The following is a 27,906-nucleotide window of genomic DNA, read 5'->3' as shown; positions in this document are numbered from 1 at the left end:
GTTGTTGTCCCTCTGCCTGCTTTTAAGTTCCTGCTTTCATTGATTTTTTGATGTATATTACTGTGAATACTGCTCCTCATTTTTGAGAATTTTATATTGAAGAGAATACGGGATTAATAGATGGAGCATTTGGTGCGGGATGGGGAGGGAGGCTCCATGCCACTCCACTGAACTACTGAACAAATTTCTCTCTGTTACGCACTTTACAATAATTCCCTAGTCTTATAAATCACAATTTGTCATTTTGGCAAAATGCAACTTGGAAATCATGCTGCATTGCTCAAACTCACAGGACGCAAGGCCACCCAATCCCAAAAGTCAAAAGGTCCAACATAAGGCCGCAACTGTTCAATGCTTGGATTAAAATGCAAGTTACACAAATTACCAGGAATTTTATTTACAGTACACATTTCCTGTAAGGAGAGAGGCAGGGAGGGCTTGCTCATGAACTCAACAGCAAAGAATCATTCCATCCTGCCAGCATCATCTTTGTTCTCTGCCCTTAACTACCTCGGCCTCGGCCAAAAAAGCTGCACAATCTTCCCCAACAAGAAAGCATCGGTAAATCATTTTGGGGGTCAATACTTTCTGGGTAAGCACAATGTGACTTTATAACAAATTCTGGACAGAGTTCTTCTTGCCTTTACTGTACAATGTGCCTACAGTTTCAGCACTACCAGCACAGCTGCACCCAGTAGGGTTTTGGTTTCTTAGGTTATAAACACAAAGATTGCCCTGTTCATTGAATTCTCGCGGTTCCTTCTACCCCACAGATATTTTTTAAAAAAGCCAGTTTGCAAAGGAACTGAATGACTAGAAAACTGTTTCTTTTGGAAAATATCTAGGGTATTATTTCATGTAGCTTTGCATCCTTGCAAACAAAAGCAATTTTTTTTACTGGGTCAGCCAGATGCTGAGTGCAAATGGCCTAAAGGCCTTTTCTTCCAAGTGCTGAATAATTCACTGCATCTCCACCCCACACACCCCCTGCCTGCAAGACACAGCCAACAGCTCTGCTTTCTTTACAGTATCCTATTAAAGGCCTTTTTGAAATTGATGGGAGATTGCCTGAAAGGCTCAGGAATTGCTTCAAGGTGGTCAAAAAGACTGCATAAAGAATTCTGCCTTCTAACTTTTGTTGTTCGTGAAAAAGAAGTGACTACTCAAATGTGGACTGTTAAATGAAGCCACAGCTGGAACAAGGAACATTCAGGTGTGGCAAATGCGTCTCAGCTTCTAGTTCGTCTGACTTTACAAATCTTGCCAAAACTGATGCAAGTGAATGAGACATTAGCACAATGGGAGATTAAAAAAAAAACCCTGAGCAAGACATCAGAATGTCCACATTTATGACTAACTAGGATTTCATTTAACCCATTCACGTTCTCTGAGGAGCTCCAAAATTGAGCGGTGAAAGTGTGGCAATTCACAACTAAGCAATTAATTAGCCGACTAATTGGAAGCAAAATCCTGAGCTTCTGAATATGCATGCCTTAGAACACTTACTGGCAAAATTATGACTCAAGCATACAGATCCCCAACTCTGCTTTAATTTTTCAAGGCACTGTCAAGGAAATACAGAATAAACCGACATAGATAATACCTAAATCCTTTTGCCTTACCAGATGATTCAGTTATGTTTTATGGTAAACGCTGGCCAGGAATAAGCTTACTTACGTTACTGAAACCCCAAAAGTTGCAAGAGATTTGCAACACCATTTTGCCCAAAACTCAGAATCACTAAAACTGAACTCCTTGCCATTTTTCTGCAAGTTTGTTATGGATTTTTTAAATTTATGTTTAGAAGACACTCAGGTGCTATCATGGAAGTCCTCTTAATCCATAAAAGCCCTTAACCGCTATATCACAAACTGCTTTTCAAAGTCCTGATAACATCAGAAACAGTTTGTCATGCGGCCTAGTGGCACGTGGAATTAATTGCACTCCCAATGAAAGACTGGCCACAATGTTCAAAGCAGCCCTGTGGACAAACACGGAAACAAGAAGTCCCAAACAGCTGCAAAATAAATTCGCTAAGCTATCTTGAGAAATGCTGTGTTTATCACCTAAATTACTTTAAGAAGCAAGAACAATCTGATGCAGGCAAGCACACAAAGACCTTCTCTCTGCAGCTGAACAATTTACTGTTCTTCTGTAGTGATTGTGGTTCCTACACCTTAATAACTCTTTTTATACTGTATTGCTATGTCCTTTTGTCAGTTGCCTTGAAAGCCTAGTGCAGAAGGACAAGTTATAAACCTGATAAGAAACAAATAATACATTGACATAGTTGACTTAAAACAGGGTATCATAAGCTAATCAAGTCCTTCAAGGCCTGAGAGGCAGTTGTTTATCATGGGCTGGCGTATCAACCGTGATTTTTAGGAACACCAGTCAATTCAGTTGCTGTTGCTACATCATCAGAATCCGGTGGCCCTGACACCCGCTGATTTCAGAACATTCTCTGCTAATGTTGAAATGACTTTAGAAAGAGACAGAAGCAAATGTAGCCATCCTGTCACATACACAACCTGATTTCACTCCACCAACACATCTGACTGCATGGTCAAGTGTCGTCCAGGAACTCAAACCGCTTGTATATTTAAGTGTGTGCGACAGGCCCGGTGTTCACACAAAGCCTTTTATTGAGAGCTATTAAAAACCAATACTGCACAGAAATATGCCCCCAGCAATATGACAGCTTGCATATTTTGGTTGATGAAGAACAAGCGAGCAGAATAAACAAAGCCTAGCATACTGGTGTTTTAACCATCCTAAGGTTTAGCTGTAAAAGGTTTTCTTTGTAATAATAACATTATCAATAATAAGCAATCAAAGATGTGAGCATTCAAAGCACTTCATAAACTCTCAGTAAACTGTCCAACAGTCCTTAAAGTATTATCCACAGATTGCAGGCGAGGTTCAGAGTTATTGGCTTACTGAAGGATACTCAGGCCAGAGACAAGATTAAAACCTGGGAGTTCTTGGTTCACAGCTCAGTTGCTTAGCAGATAGGCTGCAAACAGGGTCTTAAATATATGCTAAGGTTTATTTCCCCCCGGGAAAAATTCTTAACAATTGCAACTTAATGATAAGTTGTTCCATGATTTGGTTCTCTCTAAAACCGGAGAAAACATTCAAAGCTAAGTATCTAAAACCAGTTTACTTTACTATGTCTACTCTGCAAGCTCTTCCTAGTGCATGTAAGAAGGTTGTGGTGGTGAGACTCTTGAAGGCTGCATTCTCTCTCCAGGGCAAACTGTTATGAAGAGTCTGACAAATACATTAAACAGAACACCGAGACAGTTCTGAGTACACGGATGTCTTATACCAATTAAGTATGGAACAAACGGCTCAGACTTTAACAAGCAGTTTGTGCTGGGTAAGTCTGTTTTACAAGTACGTACAATATATCTTTTGGTTTGTTCTAAACACACGGCGCTCCCCTGAAACTTCTCTAACTCCCTCAGACTGCCAAGCACGAGATTGTCATGCGCAAGGGTCCACAAATATCACGCTGGTGTTAACAGACATTATTTGTGGGCGTTATTTACCCAGTGCCTTCAAGTTCTTTGCTGCATTCAAGGTGGGAGTATCTCTCTCACACTTTGTGCTGACCTCAGGAGAAAAGCAGTATAAATCTCTTTCACCACTCCTTTCTCCAAAGACCAGTGCGAACCTTGACCCCCTTGATCAGCTTCCAAAGTTTTCTCTGGGCAACATGGATGTTGAGGAGTTGGAGCTGCGCTCTCTCACTCCTGGCACACTGGCCTGGTTTTCACCAGGTGAAGTCAAACCTTGCACCTTAGTGAGACTGCATGGGATCCTGGAGAGGAACTCACAGCTGATTTTCTCCTTCCTGGTCTGGATTAGCATGTCAACCAAATCAGGGCTTGTTACCCACCCTCCTCACTAGCCACAAGGTTTAACTAAACCCAGATCTTGGTTATATAGCTCACGGCTAGCGAGGAGAGAGCTTAACCACCAGACTCAGTTTGGATGACAGGCTATGCTAAACCTTGGCTTGGTTCAATATGGCTTGGCTGCAAAAAGGAGAAGGGAGCTCACATACTCATGCAGTCTTGTTAAGCCAAGGTCTGGCCAGTGTGTTGTGCGAGCAAACCTGTGAATAGACCCTTTCCCTTTCCTCCGCAATTCACAGGGGAGAACTGGGAGAGGGGATCTTAGCAGCTGTCGGAGGGTTCTCAGTTTGTAGATCCTAGTCATCTAGCTACATGGCAATACATGCTTTTACATTTGGGAGTTGTGTGGAACTATTGCAATTTTTTGAGAAGTTACGTGGTACGTCCCGCAGTTCTTCAACCACTCCGATAGGGCTGTTCAACAAGCACAGCCAAATTACCACCCATATTTTATCTGTCACACCCATGGAGCTGTTGGAATACTTAGTGTGGACAACAATTATGTGAAGCTCCACTTTAAGGTCACAACCCAAAATCTACAAAATATGGTGCACAGAGTCTCATCATACATGTGCAGGGCTGCACCTATGATCTTTTTCTTTTGCTTCTTTATTCTTTCTTTGTTCTTTTTTCTGATATCTTTCATTTCACTGCTTTATTGTGAATAGCATTTTATAGAGGTATAAATAACTGTAAATATGAAAAGAGACAAAATATTCTCTATTTTTTTTCCCCTTGGTTAGATGTATTTTCTTTTTCTTTTGTATTTTCTTTTGTTGTGAACATGTATGTTTTCTAATTTGTACTTAATAAAAATATTTAAAAATAATAATAATAAAAAATACATGTGCAGGGCTGAGGTGATGGTCATTTAACAGGCATGAACCCCTGTAACTCCTAAGCCGTGCACCAATTTCTAAAGACCCCCTCAGAGCACTGATAAACAAAACATGGAGAAATATAAGGGTAGATGACTTCCAAGTCCTTGTTCTCCTACCTTTGTGGTTGAAGATGCCCTCCATCTCCATGCTGCTTCGAGAGTGAGCAATGCAGAGAGACCCACAGGGTACAAGTCCTTCCGCAGCTGGGGAACGGTCGGTGGTTCGTACTAGGCACCAATCAGGCTTATCGTGTGGCCGCTCAAGAACCTCCACTGTCTGACCACGGCGGATTGTCAGCTCATTGCTGTTGCATGCCGTGAAATCGTGGATGACCACGGTCAACTCACACCCACCAGAGAGCTGCAGAAGAAGCCAACAAAACAGAGAAATTTTTAGTACTGTAGGCTTACGAATTCTGGTGGGGCATGCCACCCACATCAATATATTTTCAGTATTTCTTACAATGCTCATAAAACAAGCAGAGGCAAAAAAGGAATTCTCGGCCACGTTCTAACACATTGCAAGGAAAGTGATTTTACTGTGCCAATTTCGTTAAACCGGTTGGTGTCATTTCTGAACTCTGAAAGGCACAGGCGATTTTGTGAGGAAAATGTATTTGGTCATTAAGGACACTGATATGCCATGCTAAGGAAAAGCGTAAGAAGCTATCTGCTACGAAGTCACTTTTTTAAAAAAAAGTTGGGTCAATTCCTCCCTTCCTTTCCACACACTGTGTGACACAACTTTATTCAGGATGTCTGCAATTCTCTCAGAGCTTTCCCATGACCATTGCCTGCCCGCCTTGCTTCCTAAATCCTAGTTCTGAAAGAGGGAGAGGGGAGGTAAAGAGAAGCCTTATGTTTCTCATAATGAAGTAAAATAAATCAGCATGAACCCGTCAAGACACAGGCAGGAATTAATCATACTGCTCCTACTTAAGTCTCTCTGGACAGTCTCTACTCAAGTTATGAGGTGCACACTTTCAGAAACAAGCTGCCTTCTCGCTTGTTAAATGTGAGCTGGGGTGCCCTTTCCCACCTCAACCCTACTTCTCTTATATATTTGCTCTCAGTCCATTCAAAATTATGCCAAAGGGAGGCTGGGAGAGGGGCTGGAGGGGGGAGGCAAAGGAAAGCTCTTGAGTTTTTTTTTGGCACTGATTTATTTTTATGGCTCTCCCTAGATAGGAGTCAGGAACAATTGAAAACAGCTGTACGCCCGAAGGCTCTGAGAAAAGGGCCTTTTTGATTTAGAGTTTGACCACAAAACGTCAAAACGTAGGCCTCCCTCAAACGTATGCACACCGACAACTTTGCGAACAGAACATTCTGAATATCAGCCTGAATAACAGATCATTCAAAACTGGGCTCTACCAGCTTTGTCATGGAGGATCAAGGCTCAAATAACCTGCAAGTGTCTGGAACACATCTGTCTCCACGTGGGAAGCTGGCGTTCCTGCAGGTTTGGGCGCTGGTGTATTAAACCAAACAAGCAGTGCAAACGAAAAACAAGGATGGAAGGGAGAGGGGGGACTTAGGGCAGGTCCTTTGTATGTATAACTAGGGGGTGCACCCCTGCTTCCTCCACTCAACAATCACCCCTACATTAACCCCCTAGAGCCTCCAACCCTATTCAACTACTGCCCTCACTGTTCCACTTCCTAACTCCATTTCTGAAGCCATGTCTTGTATTCTGCAGCCCTGCTTTACACCCCTGTTGCACACAGACCACTCTTGCCTCTTCCTCCTCCTACTGCACACTGCAATGTCTAAGACCAGGGCTTCCGGTTCCTCCAGGCCTTACTGGAGGCAGCCCCCACGACAGCAGGAGATCGTTGATGAAGGAAAAACAAGAGTGATTGAGGGTAAATCATCCTTGCAAATTCCGCCCTAGGGATGGGGGAAACACACTTCACTCGCAGTTTGTCTTGGTACCTGGCTCTCGCTCTGGCATGGGATGCGGGGGGCAGGGAGGCGCTGAGTGCAAAAGCACTTTTCCTGCCGAAAACCCTTCAATGCCGCCATTAAGAAGCAGAGGTTCTCTTGTTAATTAGAGCTTAATTTGGACTAATGTACAGACACACATGCTAGAACAGATGAGATCACAAAGTGCGGAACAAACCAACTGCAAGGACTTTAAGGTTTGAATTTGAGATAAGACTTCATTCGGTGCAAAAGATGGTGGTGGGGGGAGGGAAGTCTACGGTTTCTTTATTTAAAGTTTTCTTCTCTACACTTATGATTCGGCAACCCTCCTCTGAATGTTAATTCAAATTATAATTGTACAAGCGAGGATGGAGGAAATTGGATTATAAATATGGAATATATCTTCAAATGGAACTGTGTGTGGAAAAACAGGGGGGGGGGAGGAAAAAGGGAGGGAAGCTCTATTTTGCAAAAGGTTTACGATGGAAACTTAGAACTGACTCTTCCCCATCCTTTAGTATCTATGAAGTGAACTGAATAACTCTAAGAGGATTTGGAATTTAATACAATTGGAAGGATAAGTGGTCATATATCTTCAGCTGGAAGGAAGGATGAAAGGCATCTATGAGCTGCCAAGGAACTGATAAGGTTCTTTATTGAGTCATCTGCAGTTCCACAGACCACTCCTTGCTGAGAGGAAAAGTGGTGAAAACAGCTTATTTACTGGGACAGTTCTCGGTGCAAAACAATGAAGCACATGATGGAGTGATGGAGAACTTTCTGGAACAAAAATGGGAAATCAGCTCCACCCAAGGCATGATGGATTAACAGCAACAATCAGGGAAAACATGACATCTTACAAGGACAGGAAGAAACACCAAGGACAGAGTAATTGCCACACACAGAAAGAACAAGGATCTAGTTTGAGTTCCTCACTTGAAATTTTATAAATCACTTAATGTGTCAACACAAATAGAAGTTATTAATACTGCATTTGTTGTAGAAGGGATTATTATTATGACCGGAATGTAATTGAAACTAATAAGATTTTGGAACCCAGAAAAAAGGAAAACCATCAAATCTTGCATGCGGGGGGCCACTTTAACTAAATTATATAATTCAGTATTTGAATGATTGGTATTAATAATTGTATTATAAACTGGTATTGTTATAATGAGGCTTTTATTGGAATGCAATTGAAAACTAACAAAAGATTATTATAAAAATTAAAAAAAGCAACTACTAAGACCTTCTTTCACCTTCCACCCAGTTACAAGGCCACTGTCTCCTCCTCTGCAGCCTCTCTCACACCCGATTCCACCTTCACATCCAGTCCTATGCTTCCTATTTGCTTTTCTACAACCCCCATTTTCACATTCAGCTCCCTTTTCCCTCCCTCAACTTTCCCTCAAACACAGAGCCCTTCCAGAAATAAAATGCATTGAGTGAAGTATTGTGCAATATTTGAGGGTTCTGCACCCATTGTCTCTCTCACACACAAGGCAGCTGAGCTGAAGCTTTGAGTACAAGAAGGGAGGAATACTGAGAAGAAAATGGCAGTTTTAAGCAATGGCAGAGGTTTGAGTAGAGCAAGCGGAAGGGTATTTGCATGAGCAGTATCATTTTGCTTTGCTAAAGCCTTTTCAAATTTCTTTTTAAAAAAATCATAAGGACTAGAAGCTTGCTTTAAGAAGGAAATATATTTTCTGGATTCTGTGTGAGAGAATATATTTCAGATTATGGAACCTTACTGTGCTACTGGTATCCTTTGACAATTTAGCAGCAACTGGAGGGGGGGGGGAACTATGCTCTATAATTATCTAAGTGAAAGGCACACCTCAAAAATCATGACAGAATTATTAACTTTATCCTATTTTCTTGACCGAAACATTTGCCTGTTTACAGCCTTCCCAAGGTAGTCAGTCAGCCAAGCTGGAATTTAAACACAGAAGGAAATTAAAGACATACTTATGAAAGCCTTTTTACTGAAGAGCATTTCAAAGTGCTTCTTGTTGCCTCAGAGATACTATGCTCATTCCCGAGGAAGCTGTATCAAAGTGGGAAACGCCATAAAGATAAAAGCTTGCTCTTCACAGTGCATTGCAAAGAGGTATTTCGGAGGGCAGATGGAAGCCCACCCTTGCTCACTTATCTTGGGGTTTGAGAAGGAAGGGTTCAAGACCGGAAATCTGCAATCCCAGTCATATTCGCTGGGGAGTATGCCTCATGGAGCACAGCAGGACTGACTTATGAGTAAATTGCATAAAATTGCATCGAAAATGCACCAGGGCAGGGAATCCAGCTCAGGAAGTGCAATTTTAAGGTGCTTAACAGCTTCTGCGTCTCTCTCCACTATTAACCACTGAGGATTTAGCAAAAGATGAAGAGGGCTACCGGATCAGCTCAAAGATCCACCTAGTTCCACAACCAGTGCTCAAAATAGACTATTAGAAGCCCGGCCATCTTGGCACCTGAGGAGAACCACAAAATGGCACCCTTCCCCCTTCCACCAAGGAAGAAGGGATGAGTGCGGCTCCCAATCAAGTGTTAAAAACAGTTCAGCATTAAATATTAAAAACTTCCCCAAACAGGGCTGTTTTTAAAGTCCAACAGTGGCCATTACTACTTCCTGTGGTGGTAAATTCTGTATTTTAACTACGTGCCGTGTGAAGAAATGCCTCGTTCTGTTTGTCTCGAGTCTTCGAACATTCAACTTCATTGGTTGGCCCAGAGTTCTAGCACTGTGAGAGAGGATAAATCTTCCCTCTGTTCATTTCCTCCACACCATGCATGATCTTATAGATCTTGATCATGTCGCATCCACTTCCTCTGATTTTTATATTAGGCCTCATATACCATACTGCGGGGATGTGGGTGGCGCTGTGGGTTAAACCACAGAGCCTAGGGCTTGCCGATCAGAAGGTTGGCAGTTCAAATCCCCGCGACGGGGTGAGCTCCCGTTGCTCGGTCCCTGCTCCCGCAAACCTAGCAGTTCGAAAGCACGTAAAAGTGCAAGTAGATAAATAGGTACCGCTCTGGCGGGAAGGTAAATGGCATTTCCGTGCGCTGCTCTGGTTCTCCAGAAGCGGCTTAGTCATGCTGGCCACATGACCCGGAAGCTGTACGTCGGCTCCCTCGGTCAATAAAGCGAGATGAGCACTGCAACCCCAGAGTCGGTCATGACTAGACCTAATGGTCAGGGCTCCCTTTACCTTATACCATGCTGCAAGCAGTGTGGGAGGGGACATTTTCCCATACACTTATGGAAAAGTGGCTCCTGTTGTTAGCACTGAGAATGCAACCCTAGGGCTGCCAACATGTGTAAAAAAACACAACAACAATCAGGGTACCTCAAGTGCTTCTGAGCCCATGCAAAGCTGATGGTTGCTTTCATAAAGAGACATGCAAATCCCAACCTTCAAAATTTGACTTTGTTGTTGTTTAGTCATTTAGTCGTGTCCGACTCTTCGTGACCCCGTGGACCAGAGCACGCCAGGCAAAATTTGACTTGGGCGAGAGCGAACACCATACATAAGATCCTAAAATATACGGCTGCTGTGGCTCTCAGGCAAGCCCAATAAACAGCTATTTCAAGGGGGTCAGTTCCGAAGTTCAAGAGAAACAGGGCTTCTTTACGAGCCCTATTTTGTCTTTTGAATGTACAGATTACCCAAGAAATGCTGCTCATGATTGTGTATGATTTACCAACCGGGGGGAAAAAGAAGAAGCATAAGGCAACACTTCAGAGAAGTCCCAAAAACTATTACACACAAAAAAAGTGACAGATTGAGTTGCCGATTTACAAGGCAGCAAGCATCACCGCCCTTTGGAAGATGCTGACATTTTACTATTAGTGTCATGCCTCAAATTAGCATGTGGCAAACAGTTTATTTTTTAACCGCCATCTGCAGACCCATGCCTCATCCAGGCTCTCCCACCACTTCACTTAATCTACAAAGTGTGTATGTTGCGTTTCTGCCACAGATGGCCTTCAAAGTTTCATAAAACATCAAAGCAATTGTGATACAGAAAGTGGAAAGGAGGAGGGAAGCAAAACTGAAGCACAGCACTGCTGCGGAGCAAATAAAAATAGCAGTTTAAATGCATCTAGCCCCCATCAAAAGCGAAACTCATAAACTGAACCAATCTGGGTTTTAAAAGGAATTAACCACCTTCCTGAGGAAACTAGGTCTGTGCCATTAAGCATGAAAAGAAGGCCTGAGCCTTCATCAGGGCAGTCCCATCTTAGTACTATGGGCCTGAAAATAATTAGATACATTTCTATGGGAGTTTTGGTATCTGTTAATAGATGCTAAGGAGATTATACTTATTGTAAGACTCTTGTTTTTAGTCTTTATTGTATGATGCTTTGAACAATATTTCTTAACCGCAAGTTAGCGGTTAGTTTATTCAGCTTTTTAGGTTTATTATTTATGTACTATTTACTATTTGTACGTTGCTTTCCCCTACGAATATGCCCAAAGCGGCTCGCATCACAACAAAAGTGAAACGATCGAAAATCCAAATCCACCTCATTACTTCCTCATCCTGCAAAATCAAAAAATTAGATTTCGCTCATCACTTCATAAACATTCTGCTGATAAGCTGCATAACAAAGATTTGAACATCCTAAATACAGTAATGCGGAAACAAATATGAAAAATTGAAAAGTGAGGTGAAGTGGGCATTTGAGTTTTGGTCGTTGGTTTTCTTTGTAATTGGATTTTGCATTTTAGTGTTTAACCGTTGGTTTGGACGATGCATCTTTCTGCCCTGAGACTTTCTGCTGAACGGTAGATTATAAATATTTCTAATGAATAATAAAAATGAAATTAAATACCAGTTTAACCTCACAACTTTTAATGAATTTGCAAATCACAGCTTCAGAAACTTTGTCCAGGTTTCCCTCCACACTGCCTTTCTAGAAAACACATAGGCATCTTGCCTCCGTACTCACAGTAAGCCACATATTATGATTTATATATGTAAAAAGATTTCCCAAAATAAAGAGTTCTTAGTTTCCTCCTTTGTGGCTTTAATCCCAACAACATCTGGAGGGTCACAAGCTTGTCAGCCCCTGTTAAAACATTATTTCGAGGTGTGTGTGTATTTGTCAACTAAAAATCTACTCTGGAGCCATTAAGTTCTCAGTAAAGCCTTCATATCAGAATAATGATGTAGTGTACAACATCTTGCACAGCAAATTATCCAAACATCATTCAGCTGCATTAGCTCTGTTACACACTGCTACCCTCATAAGGTAACCAGGTGCAGCCAACTAGTACTTACTTACTCTACTAGTTGTGCACACCAAGGTGGAATCTACACACATAGAAAAAAACGCTCTGAAAACGCTGTAAAAAAAGTTTTAAAAAATACATAGCTCACTGTTGCCCCCTAGTGTCACATTTGTATATTGCACTTTACAACACATTTAAAGTGTTTTATTTGCAGCTGTGTAGCTGAGTCTCCAGCCCTATGTACTTTGCTCACCCAGGTGGACCAGAAATAATGTACTATTTACTGGCTCAAGCTTAAGATAAAAGTTGAGCCCCTGTTTTACCAGGAGGACTTGTCACTTGAATCTTTTATTTGCCCCTTGCTTGCACAGTAATATTGAGTCAAAGGTGTAGGATTTCAGAATGAGCGGTTATGTGAATTCAGCACAAATAATAAATACTTGTGCACCCATAAAGGCCCTTTCTTGAAAAATCTTCCTTATGAAGCGCTTTGTGCTCAAAGTTGTATCCAACATTCCTGAGGATATGGAGGAAAACTTTACTTTCCATGAAAAAAGCTAGGCGATTCCCAAGGGTCTAAATTTATCATGTCACGGCATCATCTACTGGTCCTATCATCGACTGAAAACTAAAAAGAGGTTTTTCCTACACAGAACTGACATAGTTTCTCTGACAGCATTGTTCCAAAACAAATAAGCAAACAAATAAATCTCACCTTTGCTACTGGCACAGTGATGCCAGAAAAGATATTTATAATAATTTTACACTGTGACACTCAGGTGACAGATTTGCTGCCCTGGAATTGCCTGTGGCAAGATAGTTCTCAGGTATCCTGGCAGTGTCCAAATATTGACACAAACACGGAAAGGCTAGGCCTGGAGTCATAAATTTTGCAGTGAACGTTGAGCCTCAAAGGTACAATTGCAGGGTGCCATTAATTAGCCAAACAGAAGAAGTCTGTGTAGAAGTAGTCCAATACATTGAATTTAACATTAAACTGTACATAATTCGAACAGCACAATTTTAATAAAAATGCACCTACCAGTAATCTTAATTTTTGTGTGTGTTATTAGCCAAAATACTGGAAGGCAGAAGGGTTACTTCTCAGGTGTAAGACTGCCCAGCAATGGGTAGGCTGCAAAGACCCTGTACTGGACTGGCTGTCAGTCTGAAAAAATAAATATGCACCTTCAAAGCTCTCCCTTTTCAAGCTAGCTCTTTGTATGCAGGGGAGCTGCGGAGGGCAGAGAGAAGAGGAGAATGCCTGTAAATATTTTTAAAGCTGTGGATCAGGCCAGCTGATCCACACCTCCAAACCTTTCAATTACATAGTGAAAAATAAGTTTTGCTTCCGACAACCATCCCCTGATGCAAATTCTAAGAAGAAAAGTTGCTTTCCGGTGATGGAAGCGCTCAACAACGCCTATGTGAAGAAACCAAAAACTTTGCATACAGTGGTACCTTGTTCTGAGTCCGCCTCATCAAGCGTCCATTTCGCTGACCGTTTGCAGCAAACCCGGAAGTACCGGAATGGGATACTTCTGGGTTTGCAGCTAGTGCATGCGCAGAAGCGCAAACTGCTCCGCATGCACGTGCAGAGTGGCCCTTTGTTGTACATCCTTTTCGTCTAGCTTCCGGGGCTCCGGAATGGATCCTGGTTGCAAAACAAGGTATGACTGTACTAGGTTAAGGCCCAAGCTGAACAAAAGGAAACCATAAACTAGAGAAACTTAGGAATTGATTTACTGGGGAATGTGAAAATATCCTCTTATATTTTATATACAGCTGCACTGAAAGCATCCACGAGACCTATTAAAAGATGAGTAGCTAGAGTCCTTTTGCACAGATCATTATCTTGGCCCAGGGAATGGTGTGAAGACCATTGTACGGTTTTTGACTGTTGAAACTAAAGGGTTGGGGCCATGAGCAATGTCTGGACAGCACACCACCTGGGAACCATATGTAAACAGCTGTACATTACTTTGAGGAAGAACAGGATATAAAAGCAAGTAAAGCAAACATACAATTCCATTCTTAGGTACATGAAGATCGGATTTCGAGCCTATGAATTCTGTACGCCCATTCATGTGGCATTTTGACCCACTGTAGGAAAAAATCATGCATGATTCCCAAATATGAAGAGGTAATGTAAAGCCAGTCACAGCTATCACTTGCCAATGATTATAGAAAAAAAAAAGGCATAAGCAAACTTTTACCAAAAACCTAATTATACTTTTGTCTTACCTTATCGCTGTCTAGTGTATTCTGGGAGGTTCGTGAAGCAATTGAAATAGTATCTGGCTGACTGCTTCCATCTCCTTGACTATCCAAGTCTTCTCCATCTCTAAAAACACAGGAAGTTAAGAGTCATTAGCTGGAAAAACATTTTCTGTGTAGGGTGATGCTAATATTCATCTCGATGTACAAAAGCAGACATTCAAATAGTAAAAGGTAAAGGGACCCCTGACCAATAGGTTCAGCCGTGACAGACTCTGCGGTTGCGGTGCTCATCTCGCTTTATTGGCCTAGGGAGCCAGCGTACAGCTTCCGGGTCATGTGGCCAGCATGACTAAGCCGCTTCTGGCGAACCAGAGCAGCACACAGAAACGCTGTTTACCTTCCCGCTGGAGCGGTACCTATTTATCTACTTGCACTTTGACGTGCTTTTGAAGTGCTAGATTGGCAGGAGCAGGGACCGAGCAATGGGAGCTCACCCCGTCGCGGGGATTCGAACCACCAACCTTCTGATCGGCAAGTCCTAGGCTCTGTGGTTTAACCCACAGCGCCACCCGTGACCCGTGACATTCAAATAGGAGGCCAATAATATGCTACACAAAATCCAAGAGAAGAAAATCAAACATGCCGTTGTACTTTTAGTTACATCACTTAGTTTTAAAATCGATTGTGGTTAATCTATAATGTATGGATAATGCAAACTGGATAAAGAATGTACACAAACACTATCAACTGCAAGTTTACATGAAGGTACAGAAAATCCATACAAATAGTGAGCCTAAGGGAGGAGGTGTTTTGTTTTTACAATGCTCACTGGAGAGTATACTGATCTTGGCATATATGAAATGAATAAATTCCTTTGTCCATCACTATTAGCACAAACTGACTACTATATATCAGGAGATTATGATCTGGGGAAAGCACAAAAATCCCTGTTTAGGTTGACAATTTATGCACATTCTCCAAGCCACATCCCACTCACCCCCCCCCCCATACTTCCCAAAATAAAGGGAGCTAATGTGTTAAACCTGTGCATTCTGAAATTACGGAGCCAGACATTTGGTGACTGCAATTTGCTATGCGATACATTTCAGTACAGTGTCAGCAGCTTGCTTGCTTGTTTGTTTAGTACATCTGACATGTGTCAACTTCTTCAAAAGCTAAGCACAGCAACTTTTAAAATAAGGGTCTGAATAGCATGCAACAAAATAATGCATGTGCTCAAGTTTCTGTGCTGTGTAATTATTTGAAGAACTTACAGTTCAGTACTGAGATCTAACTAGCAATATAAAAAAATAATCATGTTTCCCAAAGAGCTCAGCCTTACATACATTTGAGACAAATATCATGAATGACAGGCTGGAAGTGTACACCTTGACATTCTCTGCAGTTACTAACCTTCTTCCTTTCTGTTTTGTTGTTGGTGCAGTTTTGGGGATATGAATTGGCTCTTTTAAAGCTCCCTTGAGATGAATCGTTCTTTCCTGTATTACTTCTCTGATGTGCTTGATCCAGTCTTGCTTGTTTTCAATACTGGAGGCCTTTAAGACAAAATAAGCAACTTATTTTTTTTATGTTACCTTCACTAGTCAACTCCATGTATGAAGGAGGGATGAAGCAAACCTGGTTGTGTCATTTACAGTAGTATATTCATGGTTTAGATTTGCAAAATGGTATTTCTTAATTATATTACAGTAGTTGTGAAAAAGAGATGTTCATATTATACTTCATACAGTTGCCTGGTTTGCACACAGAGTTAATGTCAGTTTGCATTTCTTAGTGCAGAAAGTATTGATCTGATGTGTAGAGATCTTTCTTATTCTACTTAATTCAAGAGGGTTCTGGAAGCTTTTCTGTGTGAAAGAAACAAGCAGAAGGTGCGTGATGTTTGGGTTATTCCTTCAGAGAAGCAGAGTACAGCTGGCTTAAACTGGTTATCTTATCTCTTCTGTCAAGGTCATGCCGACTATAAAAGTAAGGCCAGAAGGAGCCTGGTCTTCACATTCTCTTTCTATCTCTTTTCCTGCTGGTGTAGTGTCCTGTACATAGTATTAAGGTTTAGACTTATTGTAAGTTATTGTAAGCTTAAGTTAAGTCTGCTGCAACTGGTTTTCTTATGGACAGTGCCAATCCTGAATGTATTGGACTTGTGACCATTATGTTCATCTGCCTTCAGTAGCAGTAAAGCTCTGCTGGATGAAATATTAATTGCCTCTGGTCTATTTTTGGCAGAATCCTGCAACGTGCTTAAGTTTTTACTCTGCTAACTATACATTGGAATCTGCTATGGATCAATATTGAGTAGAATTTCAATGACAGTTAAAGCATAATGCAGCAGGACATTTCAACTGCTTGCTCTTTTCCTCTCGAAGCCATCTTTCTGAACCCCGAATTCATGTGTAAGGCTCAGAACTGTTGGTAATGTGCTCTGCAGGCCGGATGAAGGGGGGGACAGTTATTCAAAAATGATTTCACACACACTTAAAGAGTATCCGTACACGCCACAGTTACCTTTAGTACAATTTTGTTGTCTGAAGTAGGAGTCCTACCAACCCAGAGTGCAAATTTGCAAGGGTCACCTTCCACGTGCTCTGTGACACCCAGCTCTGAGGTCTGAAAATCAGAAGAGATTAGAGGAATATAATTCAGATTTTTAGAATAGTCATAGGCATGCTTCTGGTCAATGCCCTTTCAGACAAACAACAATTGGTTCCATTGTTCCCTGACTGGTTTCCTGTTGACAACAGCCCTGTATTTTATCCATATTCCATGGCCAACCTTCAGTAATAATTATTATATAATAATAATTTATTATTTATACCCCGCCCAGCCAGTTTCCCCAGCCAGTCTGTCCTCCCCCCCCCCTTAGTCAAGAACACTAAATACTTCTTAAGTGATTTCTAATGTCTGCTCTGCCATAATCTTAAATAAAAGGTATTTTGCGATCTGACCAAGCTATTGCTAAAATTCTACTGTATTTTTGAATGCTCTGAATGGACAGAGGTTGGTGATTTTGGGAAAGCTACAGCTCGTTAAACATGACACAGGTATTGCTTGACAGTAATTAATTTCCAATTGCTAATCTCAGAATCCTGCTACTTTGAGATAAAAGAATGAGCAGGTGATGTCAGTTACTGATTTATAGGGTGTTTTATGATAGGTTGAGTATCATAGTAAGCTTCAATAATTACCTTCCTTTCTCATCTACTTTGTCATTACTGGGACAAAGACTATCCAAAAATGCTTCGGTTTAGACTGCAATCATATACACACTTACCCCAGTGAACTGAATAGGACTTATTTATGAGTAGTTACATATTAGGATCACAGTTATAGTTAGCTATAAAATTGTTAGAGTGTATTTTCTCTCTCTCGTGAGAGTGGGTGTCAATCAGTACTCTGGCATTTTCAGAAGATTTCTGTAGCCCCCTTCTAGGAATGTTTATTTCTCTACTTTTTTTCTGCATTCTGTTTCAGTTGTCAAACAGGATACTGCAGAATAAAGTAGTTCAGGATCTTAACTCTACATAGGACAAAGAGAGGCTCTATCAATAATTCTGGACATAAAGCAGAACCCTGGAATAATTTCAAAAGCCAAAAGATGACATGTCTGGATTTTGTTCTTTGACATGCTGCAGTTGACAATCGGTTGTAGATCATTCTCACTTTACATGGTTCAGTGGAATAAATTTGTGAGTCTCTTCCTTTGAAAGCTCTAGGTCAAATCCTGGTTTAGGACAAAAGCTATCATGTTTGGTTGCATCAGTCAAAAGCTTTCACGCAAATTGGCATGACTGGCAGTCTATGCCCTGAAGTAATTCTTCTGTCTAATGTTGGGTCTATTTCTAGGTCACAGTTGTAGAACCATGCGAGGAGGTGCATATGTGACTGTTTCAGTGTATTTCAGCTCCCTCATTCTGGCTTCCGACACTAATATTAGTTCCTTTTGCAATGAAAGGGCATAAACCACCATATGTTTTCCATTGGACACTCTGAAAATACCTGTGTACTACTCAAATCATCCAACTATTAATAAATTTGAGGTGTTTTAATTATGTGGAATGACACCCACAATCTTCTCAATTAAGAATCACAATACAGAACCCATTTCTAAGCAGGTACATTTAAAGGCCCTTTCCACGGGGGGGGGGGGGGGGAATCTGTGCATTGAAATGGCCATTGGAGGAAGACTTTCCCTGAAAGTCATTGACATTGGAATTGTCAGAAATGCACAAGGAAAAACTGCAGCTCTTAATAGACGTCTGCCTTGGATCTGCAAAAATTGATGATTTCCACAAAGGAAGAATTGTTATTTGGATTTGGGCACTTGGAAAGCTTTTCACTTTATTAGATGAGGACTACAGCACAATCTCTCCATCCCTGGACATTTAAAACGATATGACCAAGTTCCACCTGCTCTGTTATAGCTTGTCACAAAGTTGTAAAACCGTATGGAACCCCCTAAAAAAGTAGGAATCCTCATCAGAACATAAGAGAAAGAAAGACCCTAAAATACCCAATTTTCTCACTTGATCTGCAAAAAAAAAGGAGAAAAACAGAAGCCACTCCCTTTCCACATCAGTCCATTAGAGGAGACTGCAAATAACTAACTTCCACTCCCTACACCTTTTGCCCAAGTTCTTCTCACATCCATCGCTCCACCCTTAAAAAGCTTAAAAGTTTCCTTAAAAAGCTGTTGATTCTTTAGAGGCAAAATGGCGTCTGGAGAGCACCATGTGTCTGAGCTTCAAAACTGGAGTAATGAAGATTGAAGTTAATTGGCCAGGCTTTGAGCGGCCACAACCAAGTGTTTGGCTAGCAACTGGGCCAGCCAGTCCGTGTCAGTGATGTGCAGAGAATGAGGCCTCTGAAATGGATCTGAGCTCCTTCAGCTATCTTTCCCCTTGGATTTGCAAGATTTGTCATTTTCTCTACAGCTGCCAAGTAGTATGGCCCTATTACAGCAAACAGTTAACCTTCAAATGGCTCTTTTCCTTTCTCCAGCCTGGAAGGAAAGCCTGGAAGGGTAGTGACACACTATACCGAAAAGCTCTGCATGGTTGCAACATCCGAGCCCATCTGCTTGTCGTTAATAACTAGATTTGGCTGGGTTTTCGCTTCAAACTTACAAACAATTTGCTCTTGTAGATATATTTGCTTCTCCCACTGGAGTCCTTCACTTCTTTACTGAAGACCAGCGACATCTCAAAGAGGAAAAGGTGCCTCTCGCGACCTTTACGAATGAGAGTTTTGGGGTCCCACACTTGGAAGGATTCCTGAAGGATGAGCTCCCCCTGAGATTCAATGTTCTCATCAAAACCTAGGAAGAAAGTTGGAACAGTTGAAAGAAGCAAAGAGAAATGGAGGCTGGTGGGGAGCCAAAAAGCTCTATTTTAGTGACAAAGCTTCCTACACTCTCTTACCTTAGCAGTTTTTGAACTAGTTCTGGGAAACCATTGGACTTCCTCAGAAGCCTTTAATGCACCCCCCATGATAAGGTTATTAATGATGGACAAGCTAGGTACCTCTAAGATAAGTAAACTACATAATCAACATGTCCTTGCAGGGGTTTTCCTAAAAAAGCGGAATTGGAAGTACCCTGCCTCAATACTTTGTTACAGTCTCGTAAGTACTCAATAAAGCTACCAACATATTTTAATGTATTATTTAGCATTTAATTTCACACTAAACAATGTTTCCATTTTGCAAAACTTCAATGAAGTTGTCTCTCCCTCCTCCCCCCCAAAAAATGTGATTACAAGCTACTTTGCAATGGAAATTTCTAATACAGTGGTGCCTCGCAAGACGAAAAGAATCCGTTCCGCTAGTCTCTTCGTCTTGCAGTTTTTTCGTCTTGTGAAGCAAGCCCTTTGACAGCTTAGCGGATTAGCGCTATTAGCGGTTTAGCGGATCAGCTGATAAGCGACTTAGCGGATCAGCTGATAAGCGGCTTAGCGGATCAGCTGATAAGCAGCTTAGTGGCTTAGCAAAATGGGGGGGGGGGGAGGGAAAAAACCCCGCAGGAACTCACAAGACATTTTCGTCTTGCGAAGCAAGCCCATAGGAAATTCGTTTTGCGAAGCACCTCCAAAACGGAAAACCCTTTCGTCTAGCGGGTTTTCCGTCTTGCGAGGCATTCGTCTTGCGGGGCACCACTGTAACAGTTTTGGCTCAACTGATTCTCAACCAAAAATGGTTCCAGAACTTCCAAAATTGTGCTTCATTTCAACCTGCTAGGGATGGACTGCATGCATAAATACAATGCCTCTTTAGAAAAGCTAATATGGCTTCATGTAGCAGTTCTTAAAACTAGTGTCTCCCAAATAGCCATTTGGAATGTAGCTGCTACCTTGAATTTACAAACCCATAAAAGAGCTGTGAAAATAAGGGGAATCAATCATGATTACTTAAAAGTTCATTCCCTATTATTAAGTGGGAGATGCTTTCATTTATTAGCTCCATATAAAAGGTATTCAGGCAACAGTAAAGAGACAAGCCAATGGTTTAACGTGGCTGAAGCTTTTTATACTTTCCAAAGAGCATCAACCAAAGACAGAACCGGCTTGAAATAGTGAAACACAATTTCCATCGCTTCCATCCCTGCCTTGCCAAACTGAAAATGTATGTATATGGTAGTAAGGAACTGTTCACTTTAATAAAGTCTAATATATAATCCATCAAAGGACACAAGTATCAACAGATGGATTTGGAGCCGCAGAAATCAGCTCCTAAAAGGAAATGCTTTCACTTGAGATGTCAACATGTCAACTATGCAAATGTTCAACAGAGCTTGTTTAAAAGGCTGACCTGTGTAAAAGAAATATTGGAATATTCCATAAAGCCTGCCCACATGCTTCCTGACAAGGCAACTACTAATACTAGACTTCATGGTCACTGCAACATTTCTGCTTAAATATGTGGTAGTAAAGGCCTCACAAACTACTACTGATATGAATTACTCAGGGTTTAGAAACTGTGCAAAGTGACAGACCATGAAAGCAAGAATAAAAGGTTTATTAGGTAAGTGATTGTTTATTGAGGAAAAGGTTTCCAAAAAAGTTCATTTTTGAACTAAAAAAACTTTCAAAAAACTAAGCATGCAGACAGGCATAATTCACATAAAATGTAACTGCGAAAGGTGGTTTTTCAATCAGAGGCCATCAGTTTTTTAAAAAACAACAACCCTGAACACGTGACATCTTTTAAGCAGGAACTCAAGTTATGGGAAGGTCAACATAAAGATTTAAGATGAAATATTCTAGAAAGCATTGACCAGGTACGTTATTAAAGACAAAACCCTTCTACTGGTTGTCATTGTAAAAGATGAAAAAAGCAGCAATCACACACATTTTTGATACTTATAACAAATATTTTAATTGACCAATGAAATACCTACATAAATTTCTCCTCCGCAGAACCCTCAAAATTCACTTCAAAGTAGTAATTTGGTGATGATTCTACCACAACCAAGATGCTGTTTGAATATAAATGGACTGTGTGCCACAAACTGGCTGCTTAGTGATTTCACCATGGGCCTGATCTCTTATTATCTGGTTGCATATCCCTCTACTGGTAAGAAATGAGTTGTACAATAAAAAGGCCTTCCCTATTACCAATGTATGAACAACCTGAACACAGACTGTGGAAGTGGAACCTCATGGTCCAGCAGACTATTTCAGTGTGGTTGGAGCAATGGCAATCACAATTTCTAAAGCTGTTTTCCAGGTTACAAAACCTTCCCTGGTCACCTGGAGGTGATTTTTGCTTGCCACAGGCGGTCCTGTAAATAGGTGTTTACCCAGAGCTGCTGCTGAGTTCTTAGAAATAAGTTTTCACAGAGCAAAGTGAATGCCCTGGACCCTACCTTCCAGCATGCTGAGATGCATGGCATCGTTTGCTCGCTTTGGCACACTTAGCATCACTTCTAAGCCGTCTTTAATTTCTCCTTTACCTTCCTCACAGCAGGTGAGCAGCTCCTGCAAAGACAACAGAATCATTTATTACAGTGCTTATCACGCTTGGATCTCTCTGTTTTTACAAATCTGTATACTGCGTTTCAAAGAAAAATTATTTCCAAAGTGGTTTACAAGCCGCAGATCAAACATACAATAGAATACAATTCAAGCCTCAATAAATAATACAAAAAACTCCACCATGTGAATCTCAAAACAGATTTCAGAACATTACTGTATGACAAGAGGACGGACACCGATCTAGCATAATATAAAATTAGCAAAATCAGGTGAAAATACTGGCTCTGAAACTCAAGATAATGTAAGCTGCTAAAGGCTGTACTAAAATCTTCAAGGCCCATTTGAAACCTTCAGGGGATGGAGATTGTCTGATGTCAGATGGAATCACAATCCCCAACTGTGATGCTGTCAGTCAGTCTACTCTGATTGGTAGTGACTGTACAGGACCTCAAGGCAGAGATCCTTCCCAGTGGAAGTAATCCAGGAGCTTTTAACTGGAGATACGAGTGTTCAAATGTGGGATCTTATTAGTGCAAAGCATGCACTTTTGCTCAGCTATGGCTCATCTCCATAGGTCACAATGTCCAGGGTTTCAGAGGAGGCTAAGAAACAGTCTTAAGTATTGGAAACTCTGCTCTCCCGCTACAGTGGTACCTCGGGTTACATACGTTTCAGCTTACAGACTCCGCTAACCCAGAAATAGTGCTTCAGGTTAAGAACTTTGCTTCAGGATGAGAACAGAAATTGTGCTCCGATGGCATGGCGGCAGTGGAAGGCCCCATTAGCTAAAGTGTTGCTTCAGGTTAAGAACAGTTTCAGGTTAAGAACGGACCCTTGGAATGAATTAAGTACTTAACCCGAGGTACCACTGTATTCCTTTCACAAAAACCAACAGTAAAGCTTGTTAGCACCTGAGAACTGTCACAAAAGGGGAAACTTCAGGGGGGGGGGAAACTGGCACAAAAGTCAACAGCGTTATGTACAAATCCTGCCCCCAGTACCATTTGGAAATAATTCAGACCACTTTTCTGAATGTCAAGACAACTGAAAACTCACCTACTCTCCAAAGAAGACCTGGAGCATATCAGGTCCCTACTGCAGAGCCCAGTGTGATCTCCGCTGTTCCCCAAATTACTGGGGAAATGGAGAACAGCAGGATGGGGCAATGTTACGCTACTGGCAAGACTTTGCATGAATGCTATTTAGGAGCATATAACCACATTCCCAGAACTCAGGGCCTGGATATCAGCATGCTGTGCCAACACCCCAAGTGTCTCAAAAAGTTAGGGAAAAAGAGATGGCAGGTAAGGCTGGCACTGTGGTCAGAAATTGGTAGGTCAGTCCCAAAGGGATTTGAGCTTGACCCTAATTGGACCAGATGGAGAGGGGCATTGGATGTCAGGAAATCAATGTGCAAAGCAGTGGTCCTGTCAGAGCAGGACTCTGGGGCAGAAGTTCAGGACCCCACTCACTCAATGGAAGAAACAGGGGACAGAAGGCACAGTAGAGTTATCTTACCATGTTTTTAAGCAAACCAAGCGATTCCCATTGCCATTTAAAAAGCACTCTCCCAAAAATAAAAAATATCATGGACATTAAGCCTGAAGTCTTAAAATTACTCAACTATACCACGGGTCTGAATTTCTCCCCACATTTAGAATTCTGCCCCATCATTTAATTATAAACAAGCCCCACTGCTTTTATCTAAGAGGCTAGTGTAAAAACTTCACCCAACAGCACCTCAGCCTTTCGGTATAAAGAATGCCTGAGGTTTCTCAAAGGACTATTAATGTATTCCAGAAAAAAACTAGATTACTTTGGGGTGTGTGTCCCCCCAAACTGGGACACTTGAAAAGGATTCAAAGGAGATGAATTAAGTGCATCTAATACAAACAGAAAAGTTGCCTGGATGTCACAAATTTAATTTTGTAGACAATTTCATTCATGGGCAGGCTCACAGGTGTCTTGCCTAGTTATTCATACACAACTTCTGCCATCTGCCAAGCCTTCTTTAATTGCTTTTAATGGATTTTGGGTCCCTGGACACTCTGCTGAGCAGGTGCGCAGTAACCTTGCTCTCTGAAGCATATTGGAAAGACGGGATCCGTCTCTGCTGCTGACTACACAGAGGAAGGAGGGATGCAAGGGAAGGGAAGCAACATGTTTAATTAAAACCATGAAAGAGAGGTGGGGGCAAGCCTGTAAGCAAACAACAAGACTTAATTTATGAATAAAGTGAAGTGCCTGTGAATAAGAAAGAGCAGGAACGCATTACGCTATGCACGTTCCCCTTTAGTTGTCTCCCATTACATATTCTAGATTTTATTAGGCACACTGATTTGTCCAGGCGGGAAGAGGAGCCAAACAAGGGCACTTTTCCTTTCGATTTCATACGCTCAGAGGCCAGCTGGGATGAATCCCAGTTCTTCCTTGACTTTTCCTCCCGACGACTTCACAAACCAAAGGAAACCTTGCCAAGCAAGGCGTTCCTTGCATGAATTGACTGACACAGTAACTGACTTTTCTGTGGCTGCTTGCCAAGTAAAAACTTCCTGGTGGGGCCGGCGCCGCCAAAGGGGAGACACCAAAGAGCGTCGTCTCTGTGGTGGCAGCACTTCGAGGGTGGAACAAGGGTGTGGGGCCAGTCCCCTTGTGTTAAAATTACTGAGTCCTGCTTGGGCTGGGGAGGGCGGGATATAAATAATTTATTATTATTATTATTACTGTTTTAACAGGGACAAGGGTTTAACTTGTGTGGGTACTGTTTTATTTGGAGGGTTGGGTTGTTTTAAATTGTTGTTAAATGTTATATGTTAATTTAGATTTTTCCATCTGCGGGCTGGAGTATTGTTTAGGGGCTTTTATTGGGAAGTGTGTTGTTTATAAGTGTGTATACATCAGTGCTGTTCTATTGTTTTGATTATTTTTATTTTGTATTTTGTGCTTCGTATATTGTGAACTGCCCCAAGACCACGGATACAGGGCAGTATACAATTTTTTAAAACAACGTGTGAAGTTCATTTAGCAGCTTGTTTAGCCTCATGTCTGAAAATATGGGCCCTTTGCCCTGTATGCCCAAAACACTATACAGCTGTACCTTGGTTTTCAAACAGCTTAGTTCTCGAACATTTTGGCTCCTGAATGCTGCAGTTTTGGAAGCTGAATGTCAGGGCTTCCGCGGCTTCCAATTGGCTGCCGGAACTTCCGGCAGCCAATTAGAAGCCACGCTTTGGTTTCCGAATGTTTTGGAAGTCGAACGGGACTTCCAGAATGGATTCCGTTCAACTTCCAAGGTATGACTGTAATAAGAGGAGCTGCATGGCTGGGAAAGTGTTCACACTGGCCAGTGTGGGAGCAGCCTCGGGGGTCAATGTAACCATGCTGATCGGCATATGTTAAAAGGGGGTGACAGACTGTGCCTCAAATGGAGATCAGATGCCTGCACTCGCTGCCACATCTAGGGTGGACTACAGCAATGCTCCGCTCATGGGGCTGCCTCTGAAGAGTGCTAGAGACTGAAGCAAGTGAGGACATTAAATGCCAAAGGCACATCTGACATTATTTGATCTGTCTTGGTTCCTGGCTTGTTTCTGAGACAAATTCAAAAGTGTTGGATGTCACCTTTAAAGTCCTAAATGGTTTGGGGTGCGGTATTTAAAGCATTGCTTGCTCCTATCTGATTCTCCCTGTCTACTAAGCTCTTTGGAACAGGATCTGCTAGGGCGGCATGGGGAGTGGGGCTTTCTGGGAATTCCTCCCCCCAGAAGCTCATCAAGCATCTTTCAGGAAGATCAAACGGGGCTTCAATGGTCCGTTCGCCCTGATCAGATCCTTGTCTGGCTCTCTGCCCACTGATCGCTTTGTTTTTGTGCTGCTGAACATTTTACGCTGTTTACTGTTGTTTTAAATTCGTATTTTATGGTTTGCTGTAAATTGCTTCAAGTGGGGCCCTTTGGGTCAGAATGCAACCAAAGTACAACTGCATGGGATTGAAGCTCCTCATTTATTCATTAAAGACGTTTAATCTTCCTCATCCCCAAACACTTATGCTTTAAAAAAAGTTATATATTATTTAAAAACATTTAATTGAATGCCATTAAAAACCTAAATCAAAATGTGGTCCTGAAAATCCACTTAGCACAGAACATATGCTTCACATGGCGAACGTCACCGCTCTATTTTTCCTGGTACATCCCATCAAACATTTGCAAAACAGGACGCAGTACATAACCTATAGAAGACATACATGCATACACTGTTTGGACAGGTGTCCTGGATTCATGTACAAGATGTAGAACTGCACTGCTGTGCATGTTCTGGGAATCGTGTTTCCTGCACGAAGTGTAGACTGCAGCAGTGCACTTTACAAATGTACTTTCTGAAAGAACCCTATGACAATTTATCACCCTTTTTTTAAAGAGTAAAGGATTTATGTCCTTCATAACTGACGCAATAATCCTATTTTGTACCTCAGTATCCACACTCAGATACATAAGATGTTTGAAGCAGCATCTTTTTGAGTGTAAAAGGAACCCACCCACACATCTGGGGGCTTTGCCAATAAGAAAATGGTGCTTACCTTTAGAAGAAGCTGATATTTTGTTATCCGCTGGACAGGTTTAATAAGGTATGAGGAGATTGAATTGGCTAGCCCATGCCGCTGCTGTATCTCCTGTGTTGGAAAGAAAAATATATGAGAGTAGTAGCCAACTTAGAAAGTTTGCTGCAACATTCTCTGTTTCAAGAATGGGAGCGGATCTCACAGTAGTTATGCATCTGTATTATGAGATCCAAAGCCCATTTACAATTTGTAGGTGGAGTTTACATTTGTTTAGTTAAAAGCAAGTACAGTGGTGACCCGCAAGACGAATGCCTCGCAAGACGGAAAACCCGCTAGACGAAAGGGTTTTCCGTTTTGGAGGTGCTTCGCAAAACGAATTTCCTATGGGCTTGCTTCGCAAGACGAAAATGTCTTGCGAGTTCGTGCGGTTTTTTTCCCCTTTCCCCTTTTTCTAAGCCGCTAAGCCGCTAAGCCGCTAAGCCGCTAATAGCGCTAATCCACTAAGCCGTCAATGGGCTTGCTTCGCAAGACGAAAAAACCGCTAGACGAAGAGACTCGCGGAACGGATTCTTTTCGTCTTGCGAGGCACCACTAAGTTCCATGGGGGTTATCCAAGTGCAAACAGGACTGTAACCTCTTTCACAGAAAACAGAACTATGGCTGGCAAGTAAGCCACTCATTATGAAGAGCGTTATTTACTAGAATTCCCACCATGGGCAGGATGAAAAAAGACAGAGGCAACTAAAGAAATAATACACAGAACTCTTGGTTGGCTCGGCCAACCTAATCAGCTGGGAGGAGTACAAATAATAAAATTTATAATAATAATAATAATAATAATAATAATAATAATATATTAATAGTGCAATGTCATGAAAGTTGGGTAGTGTTAACAGAAAGCAAGTGTTACTTGCTTTTCATCAGCATAACACAGAAATGTTCAGACGTGTTGCAGTTATGATGAGAACCTAGCATGAGTTTTCAGATTCTTTTCCCAAAAGCCCCTTCCTCTCTTGAGACCCTGCAGTCTCTATCTTTGGTGTTGTAAGCTCCTCGACTACCTTCCTTTTAATTCCTTTTTAATGAAATAATTTTCTTAAGCACGCACATGCCTAAAGAAAACGCACACAAAATATGATATACCAAATCCCACAGCCACCTGCACACT

General features: G+C 41.7%; 1 protein-coding gene across 8 annotated transcripts in view; it reads right to left on the bottom strand.

The window, feature by feature from the left end:
- Nucleotides 1-27,906, bottom strand: part of TRIO (trio Rho guanine nucleotide exchange factor) — a 259,894-nt gene that overhangs the window by 62,134 nt on the left and 169,854 nt on the right. For all 8 annotated transcript variants that reach the window (XM_079984877.1, XM_079984883.1, XM_079984882.1 and 5 more), the window contains exons 28-34: nucleotides 26,757-26,849; nucleotides 22,069-22,180; nucleotides 19,334-19,524; nucleotides 16,716-16,817; nucleotides 15,603-15,745; nucleotides 14,214-14,313; nucleotides 4,921-5,164 (exon numbers count right to left, since the gene is read on the bottom strand). In XM_079984877.1, coding sequence (XP_079841003.1) covers nucleotides 4,921-5,164; nucleotides 14,214-14,313; nucleotides 15,603-15,745; nucleotides 16,716-16,817; nucleotides 19,334-19,524; nucleotides 22,069-22,180; nucleotides 26,757-26,849 — 985 coding nt within the window. The remainder of the gene's footprint in view (nucleotides 1-4,920; nucleotides 5,165-14,213; nucleotides 14,314-15,602; nucleotides 15,746-16,715; nucleotides 16,818-19,333; nucleotides 19,525-22,068; nucleotides 22,181-26,756; nucleotides 26,850-27,906) is intronic.

This window comes from Podarcis cretensis (genome assembly GCF_951804945.1).
Source record: "Podarcis cretensis genome assembly, chromosome: 7".
Lineage (NCBI taxonomy): Eukaryota > Metazoa > Chordata > Lepidosauria > Squamata > Lacertidae > Podarcis > Podarcis cretensis.
The sequence above is the reverse complement of the archived record's forward strand: the minus strand, read 5'-3'. Positions and strand labels throughout refer to the sequence as shown.